This window comes from Mauremys mutica, chromosome 6 (assembly GCF_020497125.1).
Source record: "Mauremys mutica isolate MM-2020 ecotype Southern chromosome 6, ASM2049712v1, whole genome shotgun sequence".
Lineage (NCBI taxonomy): Eukaryota > Metazoa > Chordata > Testudines > Geoemydidae > Mauremys > Mauremys mutica.
Window position 1 is genome coordinate 92,597,744 of NC_059077.1, and position 27,942 is coordinate 92,625,685.

General features: G+C 39.7%; 1 protein-coding gene across 3 annotated transcripts in view; it reads right to left on the reverse strand.

Moving 5' to 3' along the window:
* CEMIP2 (cell migration inducing hyaluronidase 2) overlaps nt 1-27,942 on the reverse strand; it is a 67,177-nt gene that overhangs the window by 13,621 nt on the left and 25,614 nt on the right. For all 3 annotated transcript variants that reach the window (XM_045021648.1, XM_045021651.1, XM_045021650.1), the window contains 13 exons: nt 27,171-27,311; nt 23,481-24,042; nt 20,149-20,318; nt 16,316-16,504; nt 12,310-12,479; nt 8,838-9,047; nt 8,245-8,450; nt 7,542-7,611; nt 5,863-5,991; nt 4,044-4,132; nt 2,815-2,946; nt 2,170-2,205; nt 1,176-1,331 (listed from right to left, as the gene is read on the reverse strand). In XM_045021648.1, the coding sequence (XP_044877583.1) occupies nt 1,176-1,331; nt 2,170-2,205; nt 2,815-2,946; nt 4,044-4,132; nt 5,863-5,991; nt 7,542-7,611; nt 8,245-8,450; nt 8,838-9,047; nt 12,310-12,479; nt 16,316-16,504; nt 20,149-20,318; nt 23,481-24,042; nt 27,171-27,311 (2,260 nt within the window). The remainder of the gene's footprint in view (nt 1-1,175; nt 1,332-2,169; nt 2,206-2,814; nt 2,947-4,043; nt 4,133-5,862; nt 5,992-7,541; nt 7,612-8,244; nt 8,451-8,837; nt 9,048-12,309; nt 12,480-16,315; nt 16,505-20,148; nt 20,319-23,480; nt 24,043-27,170; nt 27,312-27,942) is intronic.

Genomic DNA, 27,942 nt, shown 5'->3' on the forward strand with positions numbered 1-27,942 from the left:
TGGCTAAAGGGGAAATCAATGCTTAGGGGCGTTCCTCCCCTGGTTGCAGCAGATCCTGGCAGGGTGGGTTCCCTGAGCGCCTGTGCAGTGCTAAATAGGCTGCTGCATGGCCACATAGCTTATAAGGAACTTAGGTCCACAGAGGTCCCCAATCTTTACAGAACAATTGGAAGGACCGTGGCCAACTGAGGCCCTATAAGACCGTGTTCTTGTTATGAACAAAAAGAGTGTGATGAACTTGAAACCACAGAGAACTCCCTGGGTGGGTTTTGAAGAATTAATCACGTGACTGAGTCTACGTCAGAGTTGGGGTGATCTCTGGTAAGCTTATTTGCATACATGTATGTTTTTTTGTTGTTTTTAAGGTTCCTTCTGTAGTGCTTTTACCTTAAGAAACAAATATGTTTACTTAGAAAGAACTGTACGATAGCTAAATCACTGGGGCTGATTATTAGTCTCTGATATTAAAGCAAGCCGACGTGCTTAAGCAGACTGGCTTTTGCTGGGAATAACAGTGAAGGCAAGGAAATGTCCAGCCTGGAAATACACCGGTCAGAAGGGAGAGAGGAGTGAGTCTCCATGCAGGAGAGGAGACTGTTGGGGAGCTGGAAGCCCATAGAGGGAGAATACAGGTGCAGTTGCCCTAGACCGTGACACTGTTAAACCGATCGCCCAGGAGACTGAAGTCCTTTTATTCATTAAATACTGGGCAATATCAGTGAAAGATTTCCCACACTGCTATGTTAACATGCCTTAACTGTGCCTCTGGAAGGACCACTCCTCCATCTGAGAGGATCTACGGAGGGTCAATAAAGGTGCAAATTAGCACCAACTGTGGTAATAGTTTTTGGGATGAGAACACCTGTTCACTGGAAACAGGACTGAGATGGTCAAACTAATTTGACAAAAGCTCCCCACCTTCCATCAGACTAACAGTTTTTAGTCACTACTATTCTTGGCTGGATTCAAACTGCCAGCCCAGAAGCAGAAGGTGATACATTCTGTCATCAAGTCCCCAAACCATGCAGACTCCCTTGTAGCCATGTTTTATCTTGGAGTATTTTTTTATTCCATGCAATGTAATACTAGTTCTAAATTTATAGTGCTATTTTCAATCAGACTGAAAAAGTAAATTTTGGAAAAAGCAACTTTGTTTTGCACACTGAAACACTTACCGATTTCTAGGGAGAGTGCGATTTTTATTATCTATTCCTCCAGTTCCTGAGTATTTGTTTTGGCCACCGTGGAAGCCATAATTCCTGCTCTCGCCAACAAACAAAGATTCTGATACTTCCTGGCTGGAGCCTTCATCTTTTGGGAAGCTTCCGTCACTATCAAAATGAAGTCCAAGATTACTGATATGGTACTACAGCAAACAGGAAAGTTATATTGTTCTGAAATAAAAAGACATCCTACAAATTCTAACTATTGTTTATCTTTATCTAAGCAAAGCAGGCTAAGCCTTTTGTTTAGAAGTGTATTGCAATATACAATTTAATCCCTGCTTTTCAAAAATCCTAGCCTTAAAAAACAAAAAAGTCAACTGTATGTGCATTAAATCAATTAATTGTAAGTATTACATTTTGTTGTTCCCCTTGACCTCCTGTCCGCTCTTTAAAACTTGTATTTTCAGTATTAAGAACATTTTAATTATACAAAGGTGAAAAGCTAGGATATTGGCAGTGGTTCTCAAACTTCTGAACTGGTGACCCCTTTGAGATAGCAAGCCTCTGAGTGCGACCCCCCCCCTTATAAATTAAGCACACATTTTTATATATTTAACACCATTATAAATGCTGTAGGTGAAGCAAGGTTTGGGGTGGAGGCTGACAGCTCACGACCCATGTAATAACCTTGTGACCCCCTGTTTGAGAACACCTGTTGTACACTCTCCTAGAGTTCTGGTCATGTCATCTAATTATCTAGTATCATGACTCGATGTATCAGAGCTTCAGCAGAAGTAGACTCAGGGTCAAAAGTGGTGAGACATTCCCCTTATGTAAACCCTCTTGGCCTTCTTGTTGTCATTTTCACATTTGTAATTTTTTTACATTTGGGTTTCTAAATAGCCCCAGTATCACGTCTACTACATATTCTTTGACATATACTGTGAAAAATTAAGCTAGGAAAACTGAACATAGCGATGAAATCCAGTACAAAAATACTCACCTGGCAAAAGTTAAACCTATTCCATTGTCAGCAAACCTACAAGAGAAAATTATTTTTGAACAAAGCAAATTTCAAATCATGTACAATACACTTAAATGTTCATGAAATGTGTATTTTTATTTTGGTTTCTCAAAGGATCAGAGCAGAATCACTTCAAACTGGATCGAATCTTAATCTATGTATGAAACGAAACTTACCAAAAAAAAAAAATCACCATTGCTATTATACTTAGCGATTTCTGGTGTTTTAAAATGAATATAACTGTTTCTATTTAATTTTGTTTAGTGGCAATATGATAGCTTTAGAGAAACCTCAAATATACTAAGTCAAAAGTTTTAAAAGTACTTTCTATGGTCTCTATTAATATTTGGATTTAACTTTTCTCTATCATGTCATTTCAAATCCTTGTTTGCTTCCCATTTAAATGAAATTCCCATGTAATCTTGCATGGACTTAGTTTCAACCCATTAGTGGAATGAGACAGTTGAACAGCTTCAATAGTTTAGCTCTGACATTCTCTCTCATAATCCTACTTTAATATAGGCTTTTCCCGACTTTACAACTCACCACTTCTTCTAGCTTTTATACCGTTATCCAAGAGAATGTCTTTTTATAGCACATAGAGGTTTGCTCTTGGATACCTACCCAGAGTTCTGAATGATGATGTCCCCTCCTCTGACCCAAGACCCATGATCATTGTTTTTAAAAGCGATTAGTCTGTCAATCAGAGCAGCAACTCGGGGCTTCTCAGGGTCGGCATCTTGATGAGGTCGAAACCTTAGAAAGGGAGGGAAAAAAAGAAAAAAAACACCTGAAAGGAAGGTATTGGATTTATGCTCTGTGCACACATACACTGTTGTGATATATACCAAGATATAAACGCTTGCACTCACTGAACAGGCAAAATCAGCTCCTGCAACATGCCTGAGGCAAAAAGGCCCACGCTGAAAGATGACAGAGACTAGAACCCTAAATTCACTATGAGTGCCCCCCCCCCAAGTCTCCATTCCCACAACAGTGTCTTCAGAGATCTGACCATCCTATTCTTGGGAAGAAGCAATAAAAGAGATGGAGCATTAAGCTTCCCTTCCCTTCCCAGAAGGGCTAGGATGTCTCCCACTATGGAACCCCATCCTATTTTTCCTGAGCTGCGACTTCCTGTTCCCCAGCTCCTTTGTCCCACAACTTGAGTCTCACCCCCTTCTTCTCTCTTGCCTTCCCTTGTGTCCCCTTCTCCTTAAAGCATTAATCAGAGGGGATGGAAAGAGAGAGGAGGAAAATTGACACTGCCACTGAAAGGGCACGTGGGGCTGCGGTTGCACTAGACAGAAGGCTGGAAGGATGGGTGCTGACTGCTCCCTCCTATACCTCTCAAGTGCACCTAATTTTATGGAGTGCTCTTCATTGGGGTAGGATAAATGTTTCTCCACTCCTCCATACCTGCTGCCCAGCTGGTCCCACATAGTGGCAGCTGCAGCCTATTTTTGACTCAGTGTAGCAGTGTACTACAAACACAAAAGCAACAGGGAGGATGGAAGAAATACCCTGAGTACAGGCTGGGGGTGATGCCAGTCGGGGAGCCCATGAGAGCCCAAGGGGCTTAAGGCATATTCGGTTCCCCTGTTTTAAGCTTACTGGAAAAGTGGAAGATAATTCATACCCACTCTGTATTTTTACTGATTTGATCACAAAAGTAACTAGACAGAATCAAAAAAGGTACAGGTATATTTGTGGAAGGGTGAAAACCCACAAAATAACTGCTATGAAACTTGGCCCAATCCTACACATTAGGGAGCTCTCTGCACCAATTCTGAGAACTTAGCTATTTTAAAATTTTAATATGCATTCAATAGTATTGAAAGAACAGATTTTACCTCGCATTGTTGTCCAGACAAAGATATTCCCTTGGATCCTCAGCACTAGCATTGGTGGTTTTTACACCTTTATCAATAAATAAGCCAGCCTGAAACAAGTGAGGAAAGAAACAAAATTTACCTGACCCAGCCCCAGATAGCTTTACAAAATTATCTTTCGCGATAAATCTGAAATTGAGTTCACAAAACAGTGAGTCACTACGTGTATAATCCTGGGTTTGTTTGTTTTTTTAAATGTACTCTCTTTAGCTCTCTATTTCCCTTAGCTAACATAGCCTGGGGAAATATATCTCAAATAATACTTAGTGCTATCACAGGACTGAAAATGTTCATGGAAATACTATAGTTTAGAATTCATTAAAAACATTTGAAATCTGTTATTTTCAAAATGCAATTAACTCTTCTACTGCATAGTTACCTCACAAAAACTTGAAGTCTTGGCTTAGAATATTCCCTACCTTCAACCACATTTTAGTATAAATAGGAATGTGTGATTTGGTTTAAGCACCTCTATTATAATATACTTCTGATTTGAATACACATTTGTCCAACTCTCAATAATTCCCTTCAATTTTCAAATAGAACTGTTTTTAATGTACAGCCCCCATAAAGTTGTGCATCCATGCTGTGATACTGTCACTGTTATTTGGAGCAGGAAAGACTATTATAACCAGAAAAGTAAAAAAGAAAAAAAAAGTCAGTTTCTAACATCCCAAAGTATATGGTATGTAAAATTTACTGTTTAGGACTTGACTTTCAGAGAACTCTTACGTCACCTTTAAGCTAATATAGATGGGTAAAGAAATACCTGGATGGTTTTAAGTATCAGAGTGGTAGCCTTGTTAGTCTGTATCCACAAAAACAATGCGGAATCCGGTGGCACCTTGAAGACTAACAGATTTATTTGGGCATAAGCTTTTGTGGGTAAAAACCCACTTCTTCAGACACCTGGAAGAAGTGGGTTTTTTACCCACGAAAGTTTATGCCCAACTAAATCTTGTTAGTCTTCAAGGTGCCACCGGACTCAGTGTTGTTTTTCTAGATGGTTTTATAAAATCAAGATGTAAATCACCATACAGAGCAGCTACATTGAAATTATAATGCTTTTTACTGAAGGGCTCACTGTGAATTTATAAGGCAAAAAATATAGAGGAGACACGATCTTATTTTGTCAACTGAATTTTACTAATTTAAATAAATTGGAATGACTTTCAATGGCTCAAGAGTCCCTTGCGTGTACCCACTGGTACCATAGATCTGAGCTGTCGCCAAACTACCATATGAAATGGTCTATGGGCTTCTCAAGTCAAATACTATGAGACGATAAAGAAGCACTTGAAATGTGTGTGTTAATGACCCATGGAAACAGGTCACTGACAGTTTATGAACTACAACTTTCAGTTCATAGCCACCCTGATCTGTGGTTCTCAAGGATCATTGTACTTCAAAGCACCAAATGACAGCCTTAAAACACTGAGCAGTTTCTCAACATTGAAATCTGAGATACTAACAATTTCTGTCAACACATTATGCAAAAACTATAAGTTACGGATTTTTGTTTTCGGTGTAATTCAACAACTCCCCACCTTTTAAAAAAGAGAATATTAAACACCAAAACTACTTTGAGGATGAGCATAACAAGAGACTGCACAAGTACCTGATTATACTATGTACTGCAATACTAGACAACCAATTTCAAGAAGAGCAAGCTTTCAGTCACCTCTCTTTGCCATTATGATTTTTTTGTTTAATCATGCAGGTCTTAATATTGAGATATTATAGTTATTAAAGCCCAGGTATCAAGCTATTAGTACACTACCTTAAAATTAGAATGAACTCTGTTGTTATAGAAGATGCCTAATGGTGTAAGCTCTGCTTTGGTTTCAGGGTATAAACCATGAGAATCTCCTGTTGAACTCTTGTGGAACAAATACCATATTCCAGCATCCTGCAAATAAGAGGGTGAGAACACGTTTTAAAAGTGACAAATGATCTGTCTAGCGCCAGCATGTTTAAATCATCATTACTGCTATATTGACTTCTCCAACAAATCAAATGCATTTTAAACGTAATTTACATATCTCAAACAATAATTAAATGAAAACACAACCGATATCCTTTCACAATGAATTCCACATTAAATCGCGTCTGAAAAAAGAACTGACTGCAGTATAACTAAAACTTTTTTTTTTTTTTTTTTTTTGCAAAAAGGCTGTATACACCATTACAAGGTTACACAGAAAAAGGAAAATTTTAGCCACAAAAGATCTCCTAATTTTGAACATTTCAAGTCTGAACTCAAAGTCACTAGGAAAAATTGTAACCTTTTGCATTTCAATGACACATTACATTTCTGTGTACTCAATCATATTTTTGTTCAGCTAGCTAGCAAATCATTTTATTGTAGAATATATACAAATATTTTCCACTTATTTGTCTTTAAGAATTGCTCATCACTATGCCAATATCAAGATTTAATGATACAGCCAAAAAACTCACAAGAGCTTTCAAAAAAATTGAGAAGTCTGGCCAGTTCACAGCTCTGAGCCAATAATATGCAGCAATTATTTCACACACCTCTCCATCTTCTCTCAATTCCCCAAGCAACCACTCTTAAAAAGGTGACATTTACCAGTTAGCAGAAGCCTGCAACCCTCCACCCCGTATGTTACCCTGCATGAGAGGTGGCCAGGACACAGTAGTTGAATAGAAGCCTCTGCAGTCCCAGTACACCAGGGGAGAGTTCCATGCCATCTCTGATTGTGTTAATATGGTGTGGCTAAAAGATCTGAGCTCTTAAGTAAAACCCTCCTGTAGGGAATGCTCAAGTGCAATAGGGATGCTCTAGCCCAAAAGGCTTGAATAGTGGCTATAGAGCTGCTGCGTTGTACCCTACAATTTGCCACTGGGGAGAAGAGAATGGTTTTAAGTCACCAAAACCCTGCTCGTGTTCTATATCTGGTGATAGAACGGTCTCATCATTCTAGGATTTGTGTTCCGCTTGTCACAGCATTTTAGGTATCCGTGTTGAGAAACAACAGACTAATGCATAGCCAAGACAATTAACACACCTTAGTCCACTGTAATAAAAAAACAGCACAGCTATTTTGGATTCCACTGAATATGACCAAAATTTTAAGTCCTGAACAGTAGCTACACAATATAAACTACAGAAAATATCGAAGCCTTAATATTAGCATGGATGTATTCATAGGATCCCTTGTTCACAAATGATTCACTATACACACTGTCACAAATATATTAATAATTCAGAAAAGGAAGAATTATCTTCTATTCTCTTCAGAACAGAGATGTTCAGTAATTTTCAAAATGCCCATTTAGAAGAGACAGCTTGCATGTAAAATGCCATTGTACTTCTACACATAAAAAGAAATACATCTACACGTGAAACTTTGACATGCCTACCTTTTTAATAGTGTATGCCTTAGTTATCTGAAATATGAATAGTTTGTGTCAAAGAATATCTATGTGCCTCACCTGTGAGCCTGCTGCTGCATTATTTATAAGATGATTGTTGGGATGAGCAATCCAGAATGTTGAAACAGCCCTGCAATACATTATTCAGAAACAATAAATAATTCAGACGCTACAAATGGTAAAATCCCTACAGAAAACTTAGCATTCATATCTAGCAAATTAGTGATAATTTGACATACAAAGCAAGTCTGTCATGAGCTTCAAGTAAGAAATCATGAAGAAAGCCATATTTTCCTAAAGAAAATTGTCTCCATGTCTTTCAGAAGTCCTCCTGCAAGCTCTTGTTTAAGTGGTTAAAATACTACATGCAATGATAAACCATTTTGGTAATAAGTGGCATAATCTTATTTGGCTTTTACAGAAGAAATCAGATACCTTAATTTATGAATTAAGCATTAAAAATGGTTGTTTCAGAGAGTCTGGTACCCTTGCATGAAAATAAGGAAATAGCCTGAAGAGAAGTCTGCTGAATCAGGTACCATATCAAGTCGTGACTGTATTTCAAACACAGTTTTTCATATATTCTATTTGTGTTTTTCAGATTGTTAATGCTTTTTTCTAAATAGCAATGTTGTATTCCAGCTGTCCACCTTTGGTAGCCTACATAAAAAAAAAATCTTGCATATTTGTAGAGCAACAAGAGATTTTCAAAAATGTAATTACTGCAACTAATTTGATTTTCTTTTCTTAGCCAGATACTCACATGCAGTCTGTGGCTGGCACTGGAACATAATTCCCATACACTTTATCCTTAATGGCCATACACATGGTGCTATTCCTGTCTGTGGGAAGAAGAGTGCCTGGTTTGGTGACTAGTCCAAGGTTGTGGAACAGAATATTCCTCTGTTCAATGCCATCCTCTATGAAGAAACAGTGGCCTAGTGTGTCATAACCAATGGTGTCCTTTATCTGCAGAAATACAAGTTCATTATGTCATTAGCTATAGCATTCATTGAGATTTATTTGACAAGTGCCATTTAGTTTTACTATCTTGGCATAACTGCAAAATGAAGTTTCAATATCAGCAATAATGGCTAAGTCAAATGTCAAGTTTTATTTGTTCCCCAGAGACTTTTTCTGAAGATGTTGGCTCACTGTAAAGCTCTAAAAATTCAATTAGAAAGACCAAGACTTGTCACAAAAGTCACTGTTTACACCAGGTAATTATGTATTAACTTTTTAGTCATGTCGTGCACATTTAAACTGAAAAACCGAATAAAGTATTTTCACACCGACTGTGCTTTGTAACATTTACTTTCAAACAATTTGAAATGGCATCTCTCTCATGGCACCTACCAACAAGCCATTAGTCGCATGAATTGTCACACATCTGGAGAAACAATGATGAATGGAAAGGCCTTCCAGATAAGTCCTGAAGCTATAACCTCCTTTTTCATCCACATCCCCACAGCGGTGGAAGTGAACAGGGTAACTTCCCATCAGTTGCTGGCCCATTTGCCTCAGTTCCACATGGGAGAGATGAACAGATGTGAAATTCTTCAAAATCTGGAGTGTGTAACAAGAAGATTTGACTGAATAATCAATTACACTTTTAAATTGGTACAAGTTTAAATTTAAAGCCACAGTGAACTGATTTCCTCCAGGCACAAACAAGTACAGTGGAATATTACAAGAATCAGTCTGAAGAATCTTCGTGTTATGATTTATATCCAGATCTATAAAATCAGTGACCTTCAGAAACAAGAGACATGCACATAAGCAAAATGTTCATGTTACCAAAACAAAAAGTTTCATCAGGAATTTTATTGCTACAGCAAGTCAGTTTTAAATGGCTCTTACTGGAATTCTCACAAATCACACACTCTTTATAGACAGCTAAACGGCATTCAAACAAGAAAGAATTTTTCTCCTTATATACACAAAAGTTGTATTGATTTAACTAAATTGGATTAGAAATTGATTTAATTAAACGTGCAATCATATGGACACTCAAACTGGTTAACTAATTTAAGTATCTCCACAAGGGGATTGCACAGTTTAGAAATGGAATTAACTTGGTGCAACTTTCTTGTGCACATAAGGCCTTAGAGAGATAATAAAATCCAGTTACTAATCTGATCCTTTAAAATGACTCCTCTGATTACTATAAGCAAGGGACAAAACCTGAACTCTCACTATAAGGGACTTAGCAAAACCAGAAGACTTCTAGACTTGCATTTTATTACAACATTCCTTGAAGCAAATACTCTAGTTTAAATTTCCAGTAGAATTTTGTTATAACTGCGCTTTCAATTACTCGAATTCCCAAACAATTCTCCGTTTGAATCCCCTTTACACCACAAGTGAGGATTGTAAAGGAGTAAGAATCCATTCTGCATCAAAATGACACACTAAACTAAAACTAAAACAAAATCCAGCTATACTAGCTCATGTGTGGCCAACCTTCACAAAGGAAGTTACTATGCAAGTCTTTGTCTACAGCTCTAGCACTTTTGTCAGTAAAACTTCTGTTGGTCAGGGTGTGAAAAAAAAACACACCCTTGATCGACATAAGTTTCACTGACCAAAGTGTCGGTGTGGACAGCGCTATGTCAGCGGGAGATGTTCTTTCACTGACATAGCTACTGCTGCTCGTTGGGGGTGGGAGAGCACTCTCCTGTCAGCATAGAGCTGCTACACAGGAGCAGTGCCACTGTAAGATCTGTAGTGTAGACATAGCTTAAGTCTGCAGTTTTAGATACAGAGGTGCTCTTTTGCTACGTGACAATGGGCAATTCCCTCAGAACTATGGACTTTCACATTAAATTGCATAATTGGCTAGTACACAGCTAAGTATTGTACATCAAAGTTTTTAAGGTTATGGAATTGCACAAAACAATTGGGCAACTGCAAATATTTCTTCTTCCTTCTGTCTTAAAAAAGTAAACTAAATGCAAATGCTTAGAGTTATGTGAAGTTAAGTTTGCAAATTTAACAACAAATCAAGAACTTTTTAAGTTCTCATTGTAATATTAACTTACCCACATTGCACATTTGAGGGCTTGTGAATTAGATGGTCAAATATAAATACCTTAACACACACAATTACATCTTGTGGGCAAGTTGAAGAAGCAGTGATTGACCATTTCAACTTTTTAGCTGCTGAGCTTAGATTTACCACCTCGTCTCTCTAATAGCTTTATTGAGAGAGACAAGCTTTCGAGCCACACAGAGGCATTTAGGACCACTGTAATGCTGAGGGCTGACAGAAATCAGGCTGGCTGTATTTGCTCCCAATTAACACCAGTTGAGGATCTGGCCCTTAATGTTTAAGCACCCACAGTAATGAAACATTAAAGCTACAAATTAAGGCCTGATTTGGATATCTAGTACACCACTTATACCATCTTTCCATGTAAAGGGGTCTTATCAGCCTGTAGTTTCTGCTGAATCCAGACAGACATTTTAACTAGTTGTAACAGCCTATTTTACCCAAATGTACAAAATTAACAAAAGCTGAAAAATGCTTAGTGGTAGAGGTTTTTATAAACAAATGCTAATGTAAATTTAGCAACATCTGCCCAACTATTCAGAAAAGACTCACAAGAACAATTTAACAACTCTGATGTCTCAGAAGAATATTTGTTTTCTGTTCCATCTTCATCCATCTGAGGGGCCCACTCAATTTGAGTTATTGCAGCAGTCAAAGACCGGCTTTGTAATGCTCACAACTTGTCAACATCCTTCTCCACTGCATTATCTTAATCACAACAGAAAACTTAAAACCCAATTTATTCCCCTCCCACAAACAAAGGCTGCAGCACAAGAGACTGTAGGTCTTTCCCACCATTATGAAACTTAAATCTATACCCCACACTTAAAAAAGGAGACTAAGCCTGTGACAAAAAAACCACAGTGAAAGCAAAGCAATTTGCATTTAAAAGGATGAAGCCTCAAACATTTCTAACATCTACTGGACACCACCATAACACCTCAATCACTCCTTGCATTTAATCCCATTGGAATGAATATGACAAGTTTCATCTTTAACCCAGCTTCCCAAACTGTGGGTCTCAACTCCAAATGGGGTTGCACCATCAGCAAAGGGGGTTGAGGCGATCCCTAGTGTGGGGAGGACACCATTCTACTCTGCACTGTGACCTTGCATGTATGGTGTGTGTGAGGTCACAGTGCATGGGGGACACCATCTTGCTCTACAAAATAGTATCCTCCATACAGCATGACCTCACATGCATCATAAATATGAGGTTCCGCTGTGCGGAAGAGTCATTTTGTAGAGCAAAATGGTGTCCTCCATGCACCATGACCTCACGTGCAGAATAATGTTCCTTCTATATATCTTTATTTTAATAAGTGACTCTTGGTTTTGAGTGCCCAACAGGAGATGCCATAAAAGGGCCCAAATTTTCAGATGGTATGTGCTCAGCACTTTCTGAAAATCAAATTCCATTAAAGTGTCTCAGGTTGGGTACCCAAAACCAGTCACTTTTGAAGATCTTGCCCTTTGTATATTAAACCATCAATGCATTGAACAATACACAATATAAACATAAGCAACAGGCTTCTAATAACATTACACATATTAACATTTCTTTGTCCCTGATTCTTCAGTCTAATTCTTGGCAAATGAATTCCAGTTTTAGGAAAGCGGAGAAGAAATATCGATAGAACCACTCAGTGATAATTTAGTGAATATCAGGTTAGTGGATATTGAAACAAACTAGCCCCACCTCCCCAAATTTAGAATTAATACTTTGGCTCAGAAGCCATCCTCAATGTAACGAAGCTACTTAAAAGTTTTTCAAACCTTGATTTGTCCACCAAATGTATCATAATTGAAGTATTGACACTGATTGCCAGCATAGCAGGACTTTTCTGTCTCTCCCTTGATTAGGATATTCCTAGTGAGAACTCCAACCTCTGCCCTCATGTCCACTCCATCAATGACATCTCCCATATGAAGGAACTGGGGATTTTCTGTTAAAAAAGTCAGTTCAAGAAAAGAAAAAAAGCATAGATGACCAACTTAACTTCTCATCCATTAAAACCAAAAATGCAACTTGTTAGCTTACATAATATGCTCACTTAAGCAAGTAGAAGATAGGGCAGGCAAGACTGTATTTTAAAACCTCTTGGAATACTGGGCACCTGAATCCTAATGTTCTGATTGGTTAACAAACACTCCTCATCAGAGATGAAGAGTCCACTAGAGCAGAGAAAATACACATCACTGGCAGGTGATAAACATCAAGCAACAAATACCTGTTGCCATGGGGTTCTGTACAGAGGGCAACACTCTCTCCACGAGGCAGAGGGCTGCTGAAGAGGAGGCTGGGTACCAGGAACAGCAGCAGCTTTCCTATAGCCAGGTTTTTAGATTGTAGCCGATTTAATGATACCTAAGCACCCAACTGTGCACTGAGAGAACTACTAGGGACTAGTATCCTCCCCATAGGGGAAAGGAGGGGGGGTCCTAAGGAGGATGAGTGCTGAAGCTCCCCCAATGAGACTGAAAAGAGGGCGGCAGTAACCTTCCTTTAATCAGGAAATAGAAGTGAAGAAATGGAAAAGATTAAGGATGTTTAAATTATTAAAAACATAACTTCAAAAAACAGTGAGATTTCAAAGGAGAAGTTGCTTTAAAAAAAAAAGTATCAATTGGCTAATCTTTCCCACCCAGAATAATCAGAAAACCTGGAAGTGTGAGATAACTGATTAGTAAATTCAAACACCTTTTCAAGATCAATGGCCTGGATCCTGCAAAGACATGTGCACATGCTTAGTCTTACTTGCTGTGGGTAGCCCCACTGACCTCAGTGGGACTCCTCACAGTATATAAAGCAAGCCTACATGCAGAACAGTGCAGGAGCTAATTCAGCAAAAAACTTTAAACACTCATTAAAAAACTAATGAAAAAATTCCCAGACTCGTTGCTCCATTTATTTTTCTGACTAATTTGGCTCCTTCCTAAACGGGAGAAACAATGCCATCACAGTTAAAAATCCTAATTAAAAGGTCTTTAAAAATTTTTTAAAAACCCAAGAACAAAAGCTTTCATCTATTTTGGTCTTCACACACAAATTCCTCTGAATTTTTCCATTTATCTCTGTATTTAAAGGCAATTTCTCCCCTCAACACAAATCTGACATCTCTGTCACAGTTGCCTCTGACTGCTACAGAAAGAGTCCAGCTGAAAATTTTCAATAGGAGCACTTCTCATACTATACCTGATGTTATGTAAAACTGACCAGAAGTGGTACTTTTTCCTTGCAGCTGACAATCTTTGCTCATTCTCTTCCCCACCTCTCAAAAAAGAATGATGGAGAGGAGACAGGAAAGAAAATGGAGGCATTCTTCAAAAAAATATTTTCCCCTAACTTCTGTATCCTACAAGTATTACATGGGCTACCAGAATTTAAGGAAGGGAAATACTAAAAATTTTCCTTTTGGTGGCAAACTAAACTATCAAATTGTTTCACTTTTTCATGTTTGTACAAGATACAAATAGCAGGTAAGAAGAGACCTATTCAAGGCATAATGGAATCATACTCCCTTTCCCCACCCCTCCAAACAGGGGAGAGAATTTGGCTTGACAAGTTTTGCATGACTTAAAAAAAAAAAAAAAAAAAAAAGCCTTGCGGCAAAATAAATTTTCCCTTTACTGTCTGCCTTACTTGGTTTCAAACTACTAGAAAAGAGCACTCGAGTTAATGCTGAAAAGTAGTAAGATCGGCCAATTTACCATTTTTATGAAAGTGCTAATTTAAAGCTCCGAATTACTCTTCCTTTCAGAAGGTGAACACATTGTACTTGACTCCCTAGTATAAGCCCTGTAAAAAATGTTACTGACAAGCTCTGTAAGAGCAACTCTAGAGTGAATCATACATGGACTAAAAGGTACGTTTTCCAAGGTGAAAAGTATTTATAAATACTAAGTTTAGAAGGTGACTGAAATACAACATGATTTCATATAGTGAATTACACACTGTATCCCAAATTTTGAGTTAAAGAATAGCTTCAAAGTGGAAAAAAAAAAGAGGGGGACAGACAAGGAATACATTTTGGATGATGTGAAAAAACACATGGCGATTCAGTAAGGAGAGGAGATACAAAAATGCTGTCCCAGATGGCAAGACAGTACACTTTTTCACCAACACTGGAAAGACATTTTCAGAACAAGAAAGAGGAAATTGGATCCAGAACAAATAGGAAGACAGACCTGTTTAGGAGGGGAACAATTTGGTTGTACTTCTTCCATACATGAGAGCAAATGAGGAGCAGCATTCCACAGATGCTGGAGACTGGAGGCTAGGACTCTGAGGCTAGAGAATTAAGTTCTTATAGTCAAGATGAGAAGATAACATGTGTTTCACCGGAGGCACAGAGGCAGTAAGAAACAGAGTTGCAATCAGAGGAGAAAGAGGAAAGTTCAGGAAGTAAGGATGATATTATGATTACAAGCAGTGGAAACAAATAAGAGTTCGGAGTCTAAAAGAGAAAGAGGGGAGATAAGAGCTGTGTTTGAAGGTGCTCATATTGTCCAAGGCAAAGTCATAAATCTGAGAGGCCAACAGGACAGACAGAGGTATCCCTAGGTGTCAGATTATATGGTGAGTTGATCAATGTTAAAAATGATAGCTAAGGGTAACGCCATGAGATGAAGAGGATGAAAGCTCAAGATCTGAGACTTGCACGCCCCTCCACAGAGGAAAAAAGTTTTGGCTTGAAGGGGGAGCACAGAGGCATAAGAAAACCAGAGATGCCCATACAGCAGTCTCAGAGGATGGAGTGGGCTGCAGAGGCAAAATGGGGGGTGGGGTCCATGTTCCCTCTGCCCAATTTTTGCCAGGGTTTGCTGGCCCTGCTTGGTCACATTGTGCAGCCGTGCCCATGCTCTGCACGGCAACAGCTAGAGCTGGCAAACTGGGAGCTGTACTGTTGCTGTGGGGAGAAGCAGCAGCACACAGCTGGGAACTGCAGAGAGGGGCTGCTGAGAGTAAGGGGGGGGGGGACGTGTAGGCAGGGGCATAACGCAAGCTGTTGGGGAGGGCACTTTAAATTGTGGCCCCCCCCTCACCCCGCACTATCAGCAGGCACAAGTCATCTCTGCACTGCAGAGAAGTCAAACAGAATGGAGTCGTAGGCAATAAAAAAGGAAATGGTCAACTACATGTAGGCGAGACATTTCTGTGTTATGCCCAGAACGAAGACAATTTGCAAACAGTCAGAGATCCGCTGCATGAGAAGAGATCTGAGATATGAGTCACTTGCATAAACATTTTGCTGAAAAAGAAAAAAAAAGATTTACAAAGAAAATCAGGGTCAAAGGAAGGTTTTAGTTAAAAAAAGGGAGAGAGAGAATAAGGATATCTCACAGCACATTTAAAGAGCTAACAAAGGCACTAAGAGCAAAGGAATTGAAAATCACAACAATTCAGGGAGCAAAGGTGGGGAGACAGAACCAAATGAGAAAGAAGGAAGGTGAGAAGTTATTTTTAGGACCAGATTGTTTGAAATATCCACTGAGAAAAAGTAAAAAGAGGAAAAAGGAAAAGAGGCAAACTGCAGTGTTAATGGGTGTGAAGTTAACATTGTCACAAATCAGGACAACTGTATACTAAAAGAATGAAATGTATTCCTCGCATATAGCTGGGGAAAGTCTGGGAGGGGAAGGAGAGATGGATGAATGGTCTGAGCCTGTCACTGGGAAGAGTTTACTGTTCCCAATATAAGAGGCCATTTCAGGGCATTATCCTAATTAGTACATATTACAGTCACATTCTACATACCTTACATTTTCATCAGTCTCCTACCTTTGACTTTGACCTGATATCTGCTACACTCTGGACAGGGAAGGAGAGTGAATTCCTCTGCTTGGTACATTGAATAGTCGGTGCTTGCAACTACAATCTGGTCTTCAGGCTCCCACTTACTAACATCCTCCAACAGATGTAGTATCACTCCATCTATAGCCTCTACCTGGAAACCTGAACGTGGGACACCTAAAAAAAGGAAAAATGATGCATGCAGCAATATATAAAGCTATAACTTCAAATGTCATCTACTTTACAAATACTTTGTTATTTTAACTAATAAGGAACTCAGATATTTAACTAACATTTTCCAAAATGTAAGAAGTCTTCTAGTATGGTACTGCTCTGAAAAGGGATTATGTAAAATGGCCTCGAGGGCTTCGTGTTTGGTGAGTCTGATTCAGATGCAATGATCTCATTTTACTAGTAGAAATGATAGGCTGAAAGGCAGAAAAACTTACGTGTACAACCTGGGATTGGAGAACAAAGCCGAGCACTTTCCTTATGCACCACCACCAGAAGAAAGACTTGGCAAGCCAAGTGATACTTGTGCAACTACACACCCTTCACTGAGTTTGCACAGATGCAGGGACTCAAATTAATTCTGTTGATACATGTGCAGGAGTAGAATACAGCTCTAACTCACTTAGCAGTACAGAGCCAGTATGGCTAACAAATAAAAAAGCCAAACATACTTGTTACTGAAGTGGGCAGATACAACTCAATATACATATTCAACAGATGGTGCCATTTTTCCATAGTCACTTTTCAGAGAGACTTTAAGCAATTCAGAACCAATATTTTGGTCATTATGAAAGCAAACTGTTAATTCCCTTCTCATACCTTGCCCATCACCCATAAGAGTATAATCTCAAAAAGAATAAAAGATACATAGTAGCCCTCGCAGTGAGGGAAAACATCATAAAAAGAACTACCGGTATTTTTAAATTTAGATCTTGTTAGACTGAAAAAGATGTGAAACTCCTTCACTTTAAAAGTGATAAGTTAATTCAGTTGTTCCCAAACGTATGATGCTAGAAACTAAATTAGTTTTCTGAAAGCTGCCAGGGAAGTGAACTGCCTGGCAGAGAAGTGATGTTTAAAAGAAGTAAGCAGGACTCTGGAAGAGAAAGTGTGGTGAAATGGGAGTTTAGTGACCCCCAAAATATGACCAGACAAAGAGAGAGTCTGGAGCTCCATAACTTCTTGGACAATTTAAGAGAACCATTCTTAGGAAATTAACAGTTCCATATATTTATGGAACTGGAGTAGGGAAGATCCCTGAGGAATGCAAACTCAGACAATAACAAGGGATAAACAAAGAACAAAAACTTATTGGGAGATAGACCTTTCATGGCAAACATCCTGGATAATCAGCTGAAGAACAGCATCTAACACTAACATAACCAGTTAGGGTATCCCTGACCTTGAAAAACTAATCCCCCAAGCATATCTATCTCATAAGTCCAGTAGACCTTATCTGCATGGGTATCCCTTCAGTCTGATAATTAGTCCAAGAATATTAAAGGACAAAGACCAAACTGCAAACAGACGAATGTGACTGTACTGAGCCACTGGTTAAGAGGAGAGTTTTGTAAATCCAAAAATCTATCAGAGCTCCAGTATAGAGGCTTGGGCTGTGTCTACACTGCCACTTTCAACAATAAAACTTTAGTCATTTGGGGGGGTGAAAAGACACCCCCTCAAGCGACAAAAGTTTTAGCGCTGATACAGACAGTGCTTTATCACCAGGAGTCAACAACCCCCTCGTTCGAGGTGGTTATTTTTTAATCGCTGGAGAGCTCTCCCCCAGCTGCTGCGGCCACGATGTAACATGGGTAGTGTAGACATACCCAGAGACAGATACACCTCTACCTCGATAGAACGCTGTCCTCGGGAGCCAAAAAAATCTTACTGCGTTATAGGTGAAACCGCGTTATATCGAACTCGCTTTGATCCACCGGAGTGCGCAGCCCCGCCCCCCGAGAGCACTCCTTTACCGTGTTATATCCGAAATCGTGTTATATCAGGTCGCATTATATTGGGGTAGAGGTGTATTCCTTGGCTTTGTGATGAACACAAAGGCCTTTACTACCCATGACAAAGATGCTACATCAAGGCAGAGCCATATATTTAATGGGGATCCTACAATGCCCTCACAAAGTACAAGGGGACTTGCGGATATTTATAGGTCACAGGCCTTGGTGAAGATTTTCCTGATCAAAACTAGGCTGCAAACAGCCACCAGACTCAGTGACCTGCAATCATTTTTGTTTTCTAAAAGAAATAATGATAAGATTGAGGGTTAGCATCATAAAAGATGACAGTGAACTCCTAGTACCGATAACATTTATTGCCAAGGAATTTGACATCAGAAGCAATTTCCTTTTTCTAATCAGCACCAAGGCCATGGAACTAAGAATAAGAAAAGCAGTTAAGGATTCAACACCACCAAAAATATTCGTGTGTGTTCAGATACTGACTACTACCAGACCAACAGACTGTCAGAAGTATGCATGTCAGAATAATCCAACTAATCAGAGACACTTTTGTGAAAAATAAAATCAGCAATGCTTAAGAATTCTCCAAACATCACAAGCAACAACAACAATTAACACAATATTCTATTAAGACTAAAGATAAGAAACCAAAAAGGCAAACATGGAAAAGATATACACCTCTACCCCGATATAAGGCGGGCTTGCATACAAGGTGGTAAAGCTCTGACACGTTGCTCTGTGCAGTGTGTTAAGGGTGCTGGGCCAGGTTGGGGCCGAGGGGTTTGATAAGGGGCAGAGGGTCTCGGGGGCGATCCAGGGCTCCTCCCACCAGGGTCTGGGGGGCAGGAGCTGTGGGAGGGCATCTTTGGGGGCCCCAGAGTCCCAGACTGGCCCAGGGGATTGGGGAGGGCAGGAGCAACCTGCTCTGCTTCCCTCGCCTCAGCCCCAGTCGTGTTGCTCGGGGGAGGGTGTTTGGGGGATGGGATCCCCCCGCACTCACCAGCAGTGGCGGAAGCGGAGCAGCCCGGCCCCAACCCGCTCCACTCTGCCAGCTTCCTGCCGCAGGTGAGTATGGGAGGGCGTCCTTTCCCCAACCTCTCCGCACTCACCTGCGGCAGGAAGCAGAGCACCATGGCTGGGAGGTGGCGGAGTGGAGCCGACTGGGGCCAGGCTGCTCCGCTTCCCGCTGCTGCCGGTGAGTGCCTGTCAGGGGGTGGGAGAGATAGGGGTCGGAGCAGTCGGGGACAGGGGGGTTGGGTGGGGGTGGGGTCCTGGGGGTGATTAGGGATGGGGGTCTCTGGAGGGGGCGGTCAGGGAACAAGGAACGGGGGGGCCAAAGCAAGTTTGATATAACGCGGTCTCACCTATAACGCAGTGAGATTTTTTGTCTCCCGAGGACCGCGTTATATCGGGGTAGAGGTGTATAAAAACCCACAAGCCTGTCAGATCTCCAGCCTCCAGTAGGTGATTTTAGGTTTTAGTATTTCTCCAGGATGCTTGTATAACTAAGTTCTTTAATTTAAGTATTAAGGATACAGTTTCCTGTGTCCCCTGGATGGTATGTTGGATGCCCACAGCACCGAAGCAGAGAAGGAGATTTACATTTTAAAGTTTTCATTTTTGATACAAATCAAAATACAAGGGAATGTATTTCATCCAAAAGTTAGGCAACATTAATGGTAAACAGACAAAAATAATTGCAGTAATTAGGAAGTTAGCTTGCATTAATAAAAACTGTTCTAGAAAATAATCAATACACATTGTTTTTTTAAAACAATTTTGCCTATGAAGATTTTAGGGAAAAAACAAACACACACAAATAAACTTTCCTACCTTCATTCCATTCACTAAAAGCTCTCACAGCAAACTTCTGACCATCCACTGTGAAAAATTCTCTTTGAGCAAGAGCTTTTCCCCCAGTGCTATGATTTTCATAGTCTCTCACAGATTCATTACAGGAGGAATTTCCACCACCTATAACACCAACTAAAGCCCAGGCTTGCCTGCAAAAAAAAAAAAAAAAAAAAATCCTCTTAAATTAAATTCTTTGCAAACAGACACTGTATACAACAAACATTTATTCTTTTGCTTCTTTTCCAAAACTCTTTAAAAATATAATTCCAAAATGCAATAGAAGAATGGGACCTCCTCATGCAAGAGATAATTGAAGATATTTGGTTGTTCCCATATGCAGGCTGGAAAATGCTCCCCACTCATTTCTACTCCCCCCGGCCTCCTCCTCTTCTTGCTTTATTTTTTTTAGGATTCCAGATTTCAGAAAAATATTGTTAATACTTTGTCCAGTGTCCTCAAAGTATTTTACAAACCACAAGATCATGTAACAAGTGTTATTTTGTGCATAAAACAAAGTACAGAGCGATTCAGACCTTGTCTACACTAAAGTTTCCTACTATGGTAGTGCTAGAGTATAGCAGTTAAGGCTTTCAGACAAACCTGCTCTAACCAGCCTGGAGACCTGTCTCCATAATGCCAAATCCACTACTGAAGCGGAACTCGCAGTATTAACAGGGGGAAGTTTTTAGCTAAATGTATACATATACAGTACATACACTTTACACTGACCCCCCCTAAATGACTTGTCCAAGGCCACAGTGAGTCAAACAGGAGACTGAAACAGAAGCCCAGACTTCCACGCTCTACTTCGCCACTTTCACTACATATCCTCTCATATAATGTGCTTTCCTTCATCGTTAACCCCTGCGTTTCTTCATGTGTTCTGCCCTTTAATCAAAACTGGGGTCTGACTTATTGGAATTTATAAGCACAATTATTCTGAGATTCCTCTTCCTCACTACACCCCTACGTACTCCAATATCACAGACACCTGAATCAAACTTTCCAGTAATTTTTTTTAAAAAGAGTATTGCAAGCTATTGAAATTGGAGTACGATGTTGTACACATAGCAAAACCTGTTAAAAAGGGATAACATTTTAGTAAGCATTCACTGTTCCATGCTATGTTTATTACTTGCATAGTTAGCACTCTCAATCATCGGTTTGAGACAAAAATCCTATTGTAGCTCTGAGACTCAAATCAAGCATGGTCACATCACTAAGTCAGCAATCCTTATTCCTAGGACTACTAATTAGATGATTAAAAATCTAATTCTGATAAATACCCTATTATACCAAACAGAATCTGTGCCAGCCAGTCAGCTTGCTGGATGGCCAATCATTCATAATTAAAGGCAAAAATTAAAACCTTCAACCCAGACACTAGTTTATTCATAAGCATAGACTTTTTTTTTTTAAAACAAGTATTTTTACAGGTTAAATCCCATAACTGCTGTATTCTAATCTAATCACAATGATGCAAAGAATGTTACACTGAACATGTCTTTCTATAGCCTCACTATCCAAGTCAAAATAAGCATTTAACAGAAAGAACATTCAAAGAGATACTGTCAGACTGAAGATCTCTTATTTTGTGTGGGAGGGAAGTCATCTTAACTTTGCTTTTTTTTTTTTTAAACTGACATGAGACATGAGTGACTATTACTTGCGAGTGCCAGCAGAAGAGACATGGACTGTCACTGTCTTCTGCCGCTGGGAGAATGGGAAACAGAATTTTATTAAGAAGGGAGTCTCAGCCTACCTGTGAAAGCAGCCAGGAATCAAGAAGGGGAGGAATGGGGGGAAAAACCTCCTGCTCCCTCCCGGCACATGAGATAGGGAATTTCTCAATTTCAGATGAACAAATGCTGATACAAATGAGGAGGTACAACCCTCCCCCATCCCGCACACCCCAGTAGGTCACAGGACAGATCTGGGCACCTTGAATCCGAGGGGTCCTCCTCCAATCACTTCATGCTCACAGGAAGAGATGTAGGATCCCAGGTGTCTGTCTACACAAGGGCACAACCAACCTCTGACTGAGTCTCTACTGTATCCAGGGGCCTGGTGCATATTATGGTATGCTCTACTGCCCCCACATTTGCTGATCCTATAAAAACTTCTGAGGCTAGAATCCAGACTTAGGAAAGCCTCCCAGTCCCAGGTGACTAGATCCTTCTCTGAGGTTTCAGAGGGTTCTTTCTTGCAGGAAAGGCCTTTAAAAAGGCACCCAAGTCACAAGGATATTTCTAGGACAACAAACACTAAATGGTATTTTGTCAAGGCAAGAAGTTGGAACCCTGACATTTTTCCAGAACTGCTGAAGCAGAGGGAGCATAATAGACAAAGTCTGAATATGGAGATGTGACGGTGGGAGGGGGAGGGCGCACAAAGACACAAAACCAAAGACACACTATTGACTTACTATTAGATAAATATTTTAACAATAATATTATTCTAACAAATCCCAATGCAAGCTGGAGATTGGGTTCTACTCAAGCTATCATAAAAAGAGGAACAGACACAGCTGGAGACTCAGAGATTTTATATCCTTGGCTTTCGAATGCACACTCCCTAATAGGCTACAACACACTTTCAAATGGGTTCCACCACCAGGGGGCCGGGAATTGTGATCTGTAGAGACCACATGATGAAGGAGAAGTTGAGATGCCAAGCAGATGCAGTGTCAAAATATTGGTTTCTTATTAATTGCCAGAGAAAAGTGCTGACAACAGAAGAATGCAGCAGCTGTCTGTATCACTTTTTACTCTCTCTCTTTTCTGTGAGGCAGGGAGGAAGTTAAGTTTGTTTGGTCTGATTAGGGCCCCTTTTTTGAATTTGGTTTCTAATTTGTCACTTTTTATCCCAGAGGTATTAGTAACATGCATCAGATGCCAACAACTGCTTTTGATTTGTGCACTTAAAAGAAAGACAAATTCTGAAAACATGCACTATATTTAACATACAATTATATTTAAAAAGTTATGAAGATTGGTGCACTAGGAGTACGTGTTAAAATTCACTATATATACACAGCTATAAGTGTTATAATAAGCACTTACAGGCCTTTACACTGTTAAATAATGTACTAATTAATCCTCCTCAATACTTCTGCAAGGGATTACCCGTAAATAAGACAATTATTTGCATACTGTACCAGTGTGCAGAGCTTTGGAGGACAGATCTAGGGTGAACAGTGTTAGATTGTGAAAAAAATAGCATACTTTCTTAAGGTTTCACAAATCCCTGTTCACAGGATATCTACATCTAGTGGGACTAAGTGGATTTGAAGTGAAAACAAAATTATTTACCTGTAACTCAATCCTTTGACAAGCTTACTTCCCAGAAGATTTTGAATAGTGAATCTGGTTTCGTCCAGGAGATTTTTAGCAGCTGAATCTCCCACAGCAATAGCAACAATGCGGCCAGGATCCTGACCTTTTAAAAAATCCTGAAGTCTCCTGCTTTCGTTTTGATATTCATGGGTATCAAACTTATCAACAACCAAAACTTGTGCTGTGTCCTGGTCAATCACTCTCACATTTAGCCCTCGGGAAAAATTCCTTTCAAATGCATAAGAACCTGAGGCCAGCCCTGAGGAATACATAGTCTTGGACAGCAAAGTCCATGATAACTTCTGAGTCCCATGCAATTCCAGTGTTCCATCAGAGCCAACACCAATAAACTTTTTGCCAAATGTTGGCACATGATCACCTTCATCTGATTTGCCATACAAGATTATAGTTGCTTTGGATTTATAGCGACAGTTCTGTGCTCCAATATGAAGCGCTCCACCATCCTTTATCAGGATAAAGCGAGTTTTCAAAGTGATATTTCTGGATCCATCTTTATCATCACCAAAGACAAGCAATCCTATAGGAAATAATATTTCAGTATTAAGTTATGTTTTAAATAAACAGATTTTGCTTTAAAAAAAAAGTGTAAGCCAAACCTTGCAATAAAAAAAAAAAACCTAAACATTAGTGGAAGTTAAATCATTTTGGTTTCTAAATGGATTTAGGAAAGGGAAATGGGTTTTATAGGAAGTCATATGTTAAAATCTAACTGGAACAGAATTGTAACTTCTAGTATAATGACATTTTGACAAGCCGTCTTATAGTTTTATTAAGAATGATAATTGCTAATCTGTTCTGAAGAAGTGGTTTTTTACTTACGAAAGCTTATGCCCAAATAATCTGTTAGTCTTTAAAGTGCCACCAGACTCCTTGTTGTTTTTGACACCACCATACAGGCACATTGGCTGCTGTGGGCAGCTTGCATGTGGTGTGTGTGTGTGACAACCAGGGTCCAGACATCCCAAGGGGCAAAGAGAAGGTTTAAACTCCAGCAATGAACAGTTAAAACAACTGACTGCATACTGTATTATTGTACTATAAAAAACACACATCAGGTAAGGTCTTTTATGAAAGCTTGTAATGTACACAGGCTGTGGGTATGAATTTACATATTTGTGTATGTAGAAAACTGCTCAGTCTGTGGTGCACTTCAGCTATCTTTCAGCAGGGCAGTGAGTAGTTAAGCAGGGAGGGGCATCTTCCAAGCCTGTTGTTTATACAAAACCCCGCCTCAAGAAACTATCCATTGTCCAGCCCAGAAAAAGACAATGATGGACCATTAGAGTTAAGGGAAAGACAGTGAGACAATTTGAAACTGAAAAGAACATCCTGGCTCCCCACACTGATTAACCATGAGTCACCACGATGGGCAGGAGGAGTGGGGGATTAAAGAAGCCTTTTAAAAAAGAAGGCTTTGAATTGAGGGGGTTTTAATCCAGAACTTGGGGAACAGACTCAAGGGGGAATAGCTTTTGGGGGTGGGGAAGAATTGCTTTAAGGCAACAGGTAACTCTTATTAGAAAAGGGATTTTATCTTTAATATGAACGTGCAAAAGCCTGAGGTTGCCTTTTTATGTTGATTTTCCATGTGACTTGTATATGTCTGCCTTCCCCTACTAATTCATCTTTGAATCTGCATTTATTTAAAAAAATATTTAGTTTTATCCCAGGCAGGTTGCTGCTGTGCAAACTGTGTGGAGTGCATATGCCTAGGGTAGCAGAGAACAGTTTCAGGCCTTCAGGGGTGACGAGCCACAGGGAAACAGTCTGAGTGTCCAGTAATTAAGAATTTGAGGAACAGGTATTTGGGAAAACTCGGGACTGGAAGAGCTGTTGGTGTCACCCTGTAAAGAGTAACTAGGCTGGTGAGACCTTTTGTTTGTGAGCTGGCTACTGGGTGTCAGGGAACGGAACTTTAGCTGCACAGCACAAAGTCCCCCAAAATTTCCAAGACAGGCAGTGACAGAACCTCTGACTGATCTGTCTAGTCCCCAAAACATCACAACACATTACTCTTAACACACCGAGATATGCTACAGAGCCTAAGCATGTTACCAGTAGAGATGTGCAAAAATGTTAGTCATTTAGCACCAGACAACTTCACAACTCAAAGTGGTCATTTTCATAAGAACATAAGAAAGGCCGTACCGGGTCAGACCAGAGGTCCATCTAGCCCAGTATCTGTCTACCGACAGTGGCCAATGCCAGGTGCCCCTGAGGGAGTGAACCTAACAGGCAATGATCAAGTGATCTCTCTCCTGCCATCCATCTCCATCCTCTGACGAACAGAGGCTAGGGACACCATTCTTACCCATCCTGGCTAATAGCCATTTATGGACTTAGCCACCATGAATTTATCCAGTCCCCTTTTAAACATTGTTATAGTCCTAGCCTTCACAACCTCCTCAGGTAAGGAGTTCCACAAGTTGACTGTGCGCTGCGTGAAGAAGAACTTCCTTTTATTTGTTTTAAACCCTGCTGCCTATTAATTTCATTTGGTGACCCCTAGTTCTTGTATTATGGGAATAAGTAAATAACTTTTCCTTATCCACTTTCTCAACATCACTCATGATTTTATATACCTCTATCATGTCCCCCCTTAGTCTTCTCTTTTCCAAACTGAAGAGTCCTAGCCTCTTTAATCTTTCCTCATAAGGGACCCTCTCTAAACCCCTAATCATTTTAGTTGCTCTTTTCTGAACCTTTTCTAGTGCTAGAATATCTTTTTTGAGATGAGGAGACCACATCTGTACACAGTATTCGAGATGTGGGCGTACCATGGATTTATATAAGGGCAATAATATATTCTCAGTCTTATTCTCTATCCCCTTTTTAATGATTCCTAACATCCTGTTTGCTTTTTTGACCGCCTCTGCACACTGCGTGGACATCTTCAGAGAACTATCCACGATAACTCCAAGATCTTTTTCCTGACTCGTTGTAGCTAAATTAGCCCCCATCATGTTGTATGTATAGTTGGGGTTATTTTTTCCAATGTGCATTACTTTACATTTATCCACATTAAATTTCATTTGCCATTTTGTTGCCCAATCACTTAGTTTTGTGAGATCTTTTTGAAGTTCTTCACAATCTGCTTTGGTCTTAACTATCTTGAGTAGTTTAGTATCATCTGCAAACTTTGCCACCTCACTGTTTACCCCTTTCTCCAGATCATTTATGAATAAATTGAATAGGATTGGTCCTAGGACTGACCCTTGGGGGACTATCCAAGATTTTAAAATAGTGTACATTTTCAATGCAAAAGTATTTGTTGGAATGATGTTCAATTCTGAACGTTCCTAAAAGAACAGAACCATCAGAGTAAAAGAGCCCCATTTTTTAAAAGTACAAATGCTAATTTTCAAAGTTTTTCACTAAATATTTCAAATGAAATGCAAATAACGTTCTCACATTTCATTGCTTGGTTTCTGCACACATTACTAATGAAGAAGAGCAAGTGTTTTGATAACACCTGAATGGGGAAAGGGAAGTATATGTTTGTTTGCATATGCCAACTTCCCTCCCACCCAACACTGTCACACTCACCTACACCTGTCTAATGTGCTTTGGACATAAATCAGAAACGTGTTAAAAATGGGACATAACAGTTGATTGAAGCACATGGCTTGTTTTGCCATTACACACCTCCATCCTGTATGACTATAGAATGCACTGTAGCATCCATATTCAGACGAAACAAATCCCCCTTTTTGATGATAACTCTCTTTCCAGTATCTTGTCCAGGGTTCCAATTCTGAAGACGAGGGTTCTGATCTGGACAATTCTCTGCAATAACCAACTCAATTAAAAACACCACAAACACATTAAGAAAAGACATTGCCATATAAAGTCAAAAAACACAAGTCAGGGGTTGTCCTCCCTCTATAGCAACATGAAGGTTTCATTTATTAGGAACAAGTGGGTATAAGGCATATGATGTTTCTTTTTCAAATTAGATGGAATGGGATCAGAAATAATGGATGGCCTTGTTTTTCTGTTTTCCTAAATTTACCATAGAAGATACTGCAGTTAGTTGCATCAGGGTTCAAACTTACGCAGCAAAAACAGTGACAGGATATGTGAAGGCTGTCTAAGCTTTAGTAGAAGGAATGTATTCTTGTTCTTAAACTGAGCCACTTAGCGCAATAAAGAGCATTACAAAATGCTCCTGCCAAAAGGGCACCAATCATTTAGATACCAAGGTGACCTGTATGCTATCAGCTAAAGTTACAAAAACCTATAATTCTCTTCTCTCAACAACTGGGTTACGATTGTTAAAATAGCTGCCTACTGCAGCAGTAGAGCCCAGCCTCTTCATAGCACAGGGGTGGGGAGACAGAGATTGGAGAGACACTCTCTAAAGCATCTGGAAAAGGAGATATTGGGAGCAGGAGGGCAAACACGATAGATGCCAAGA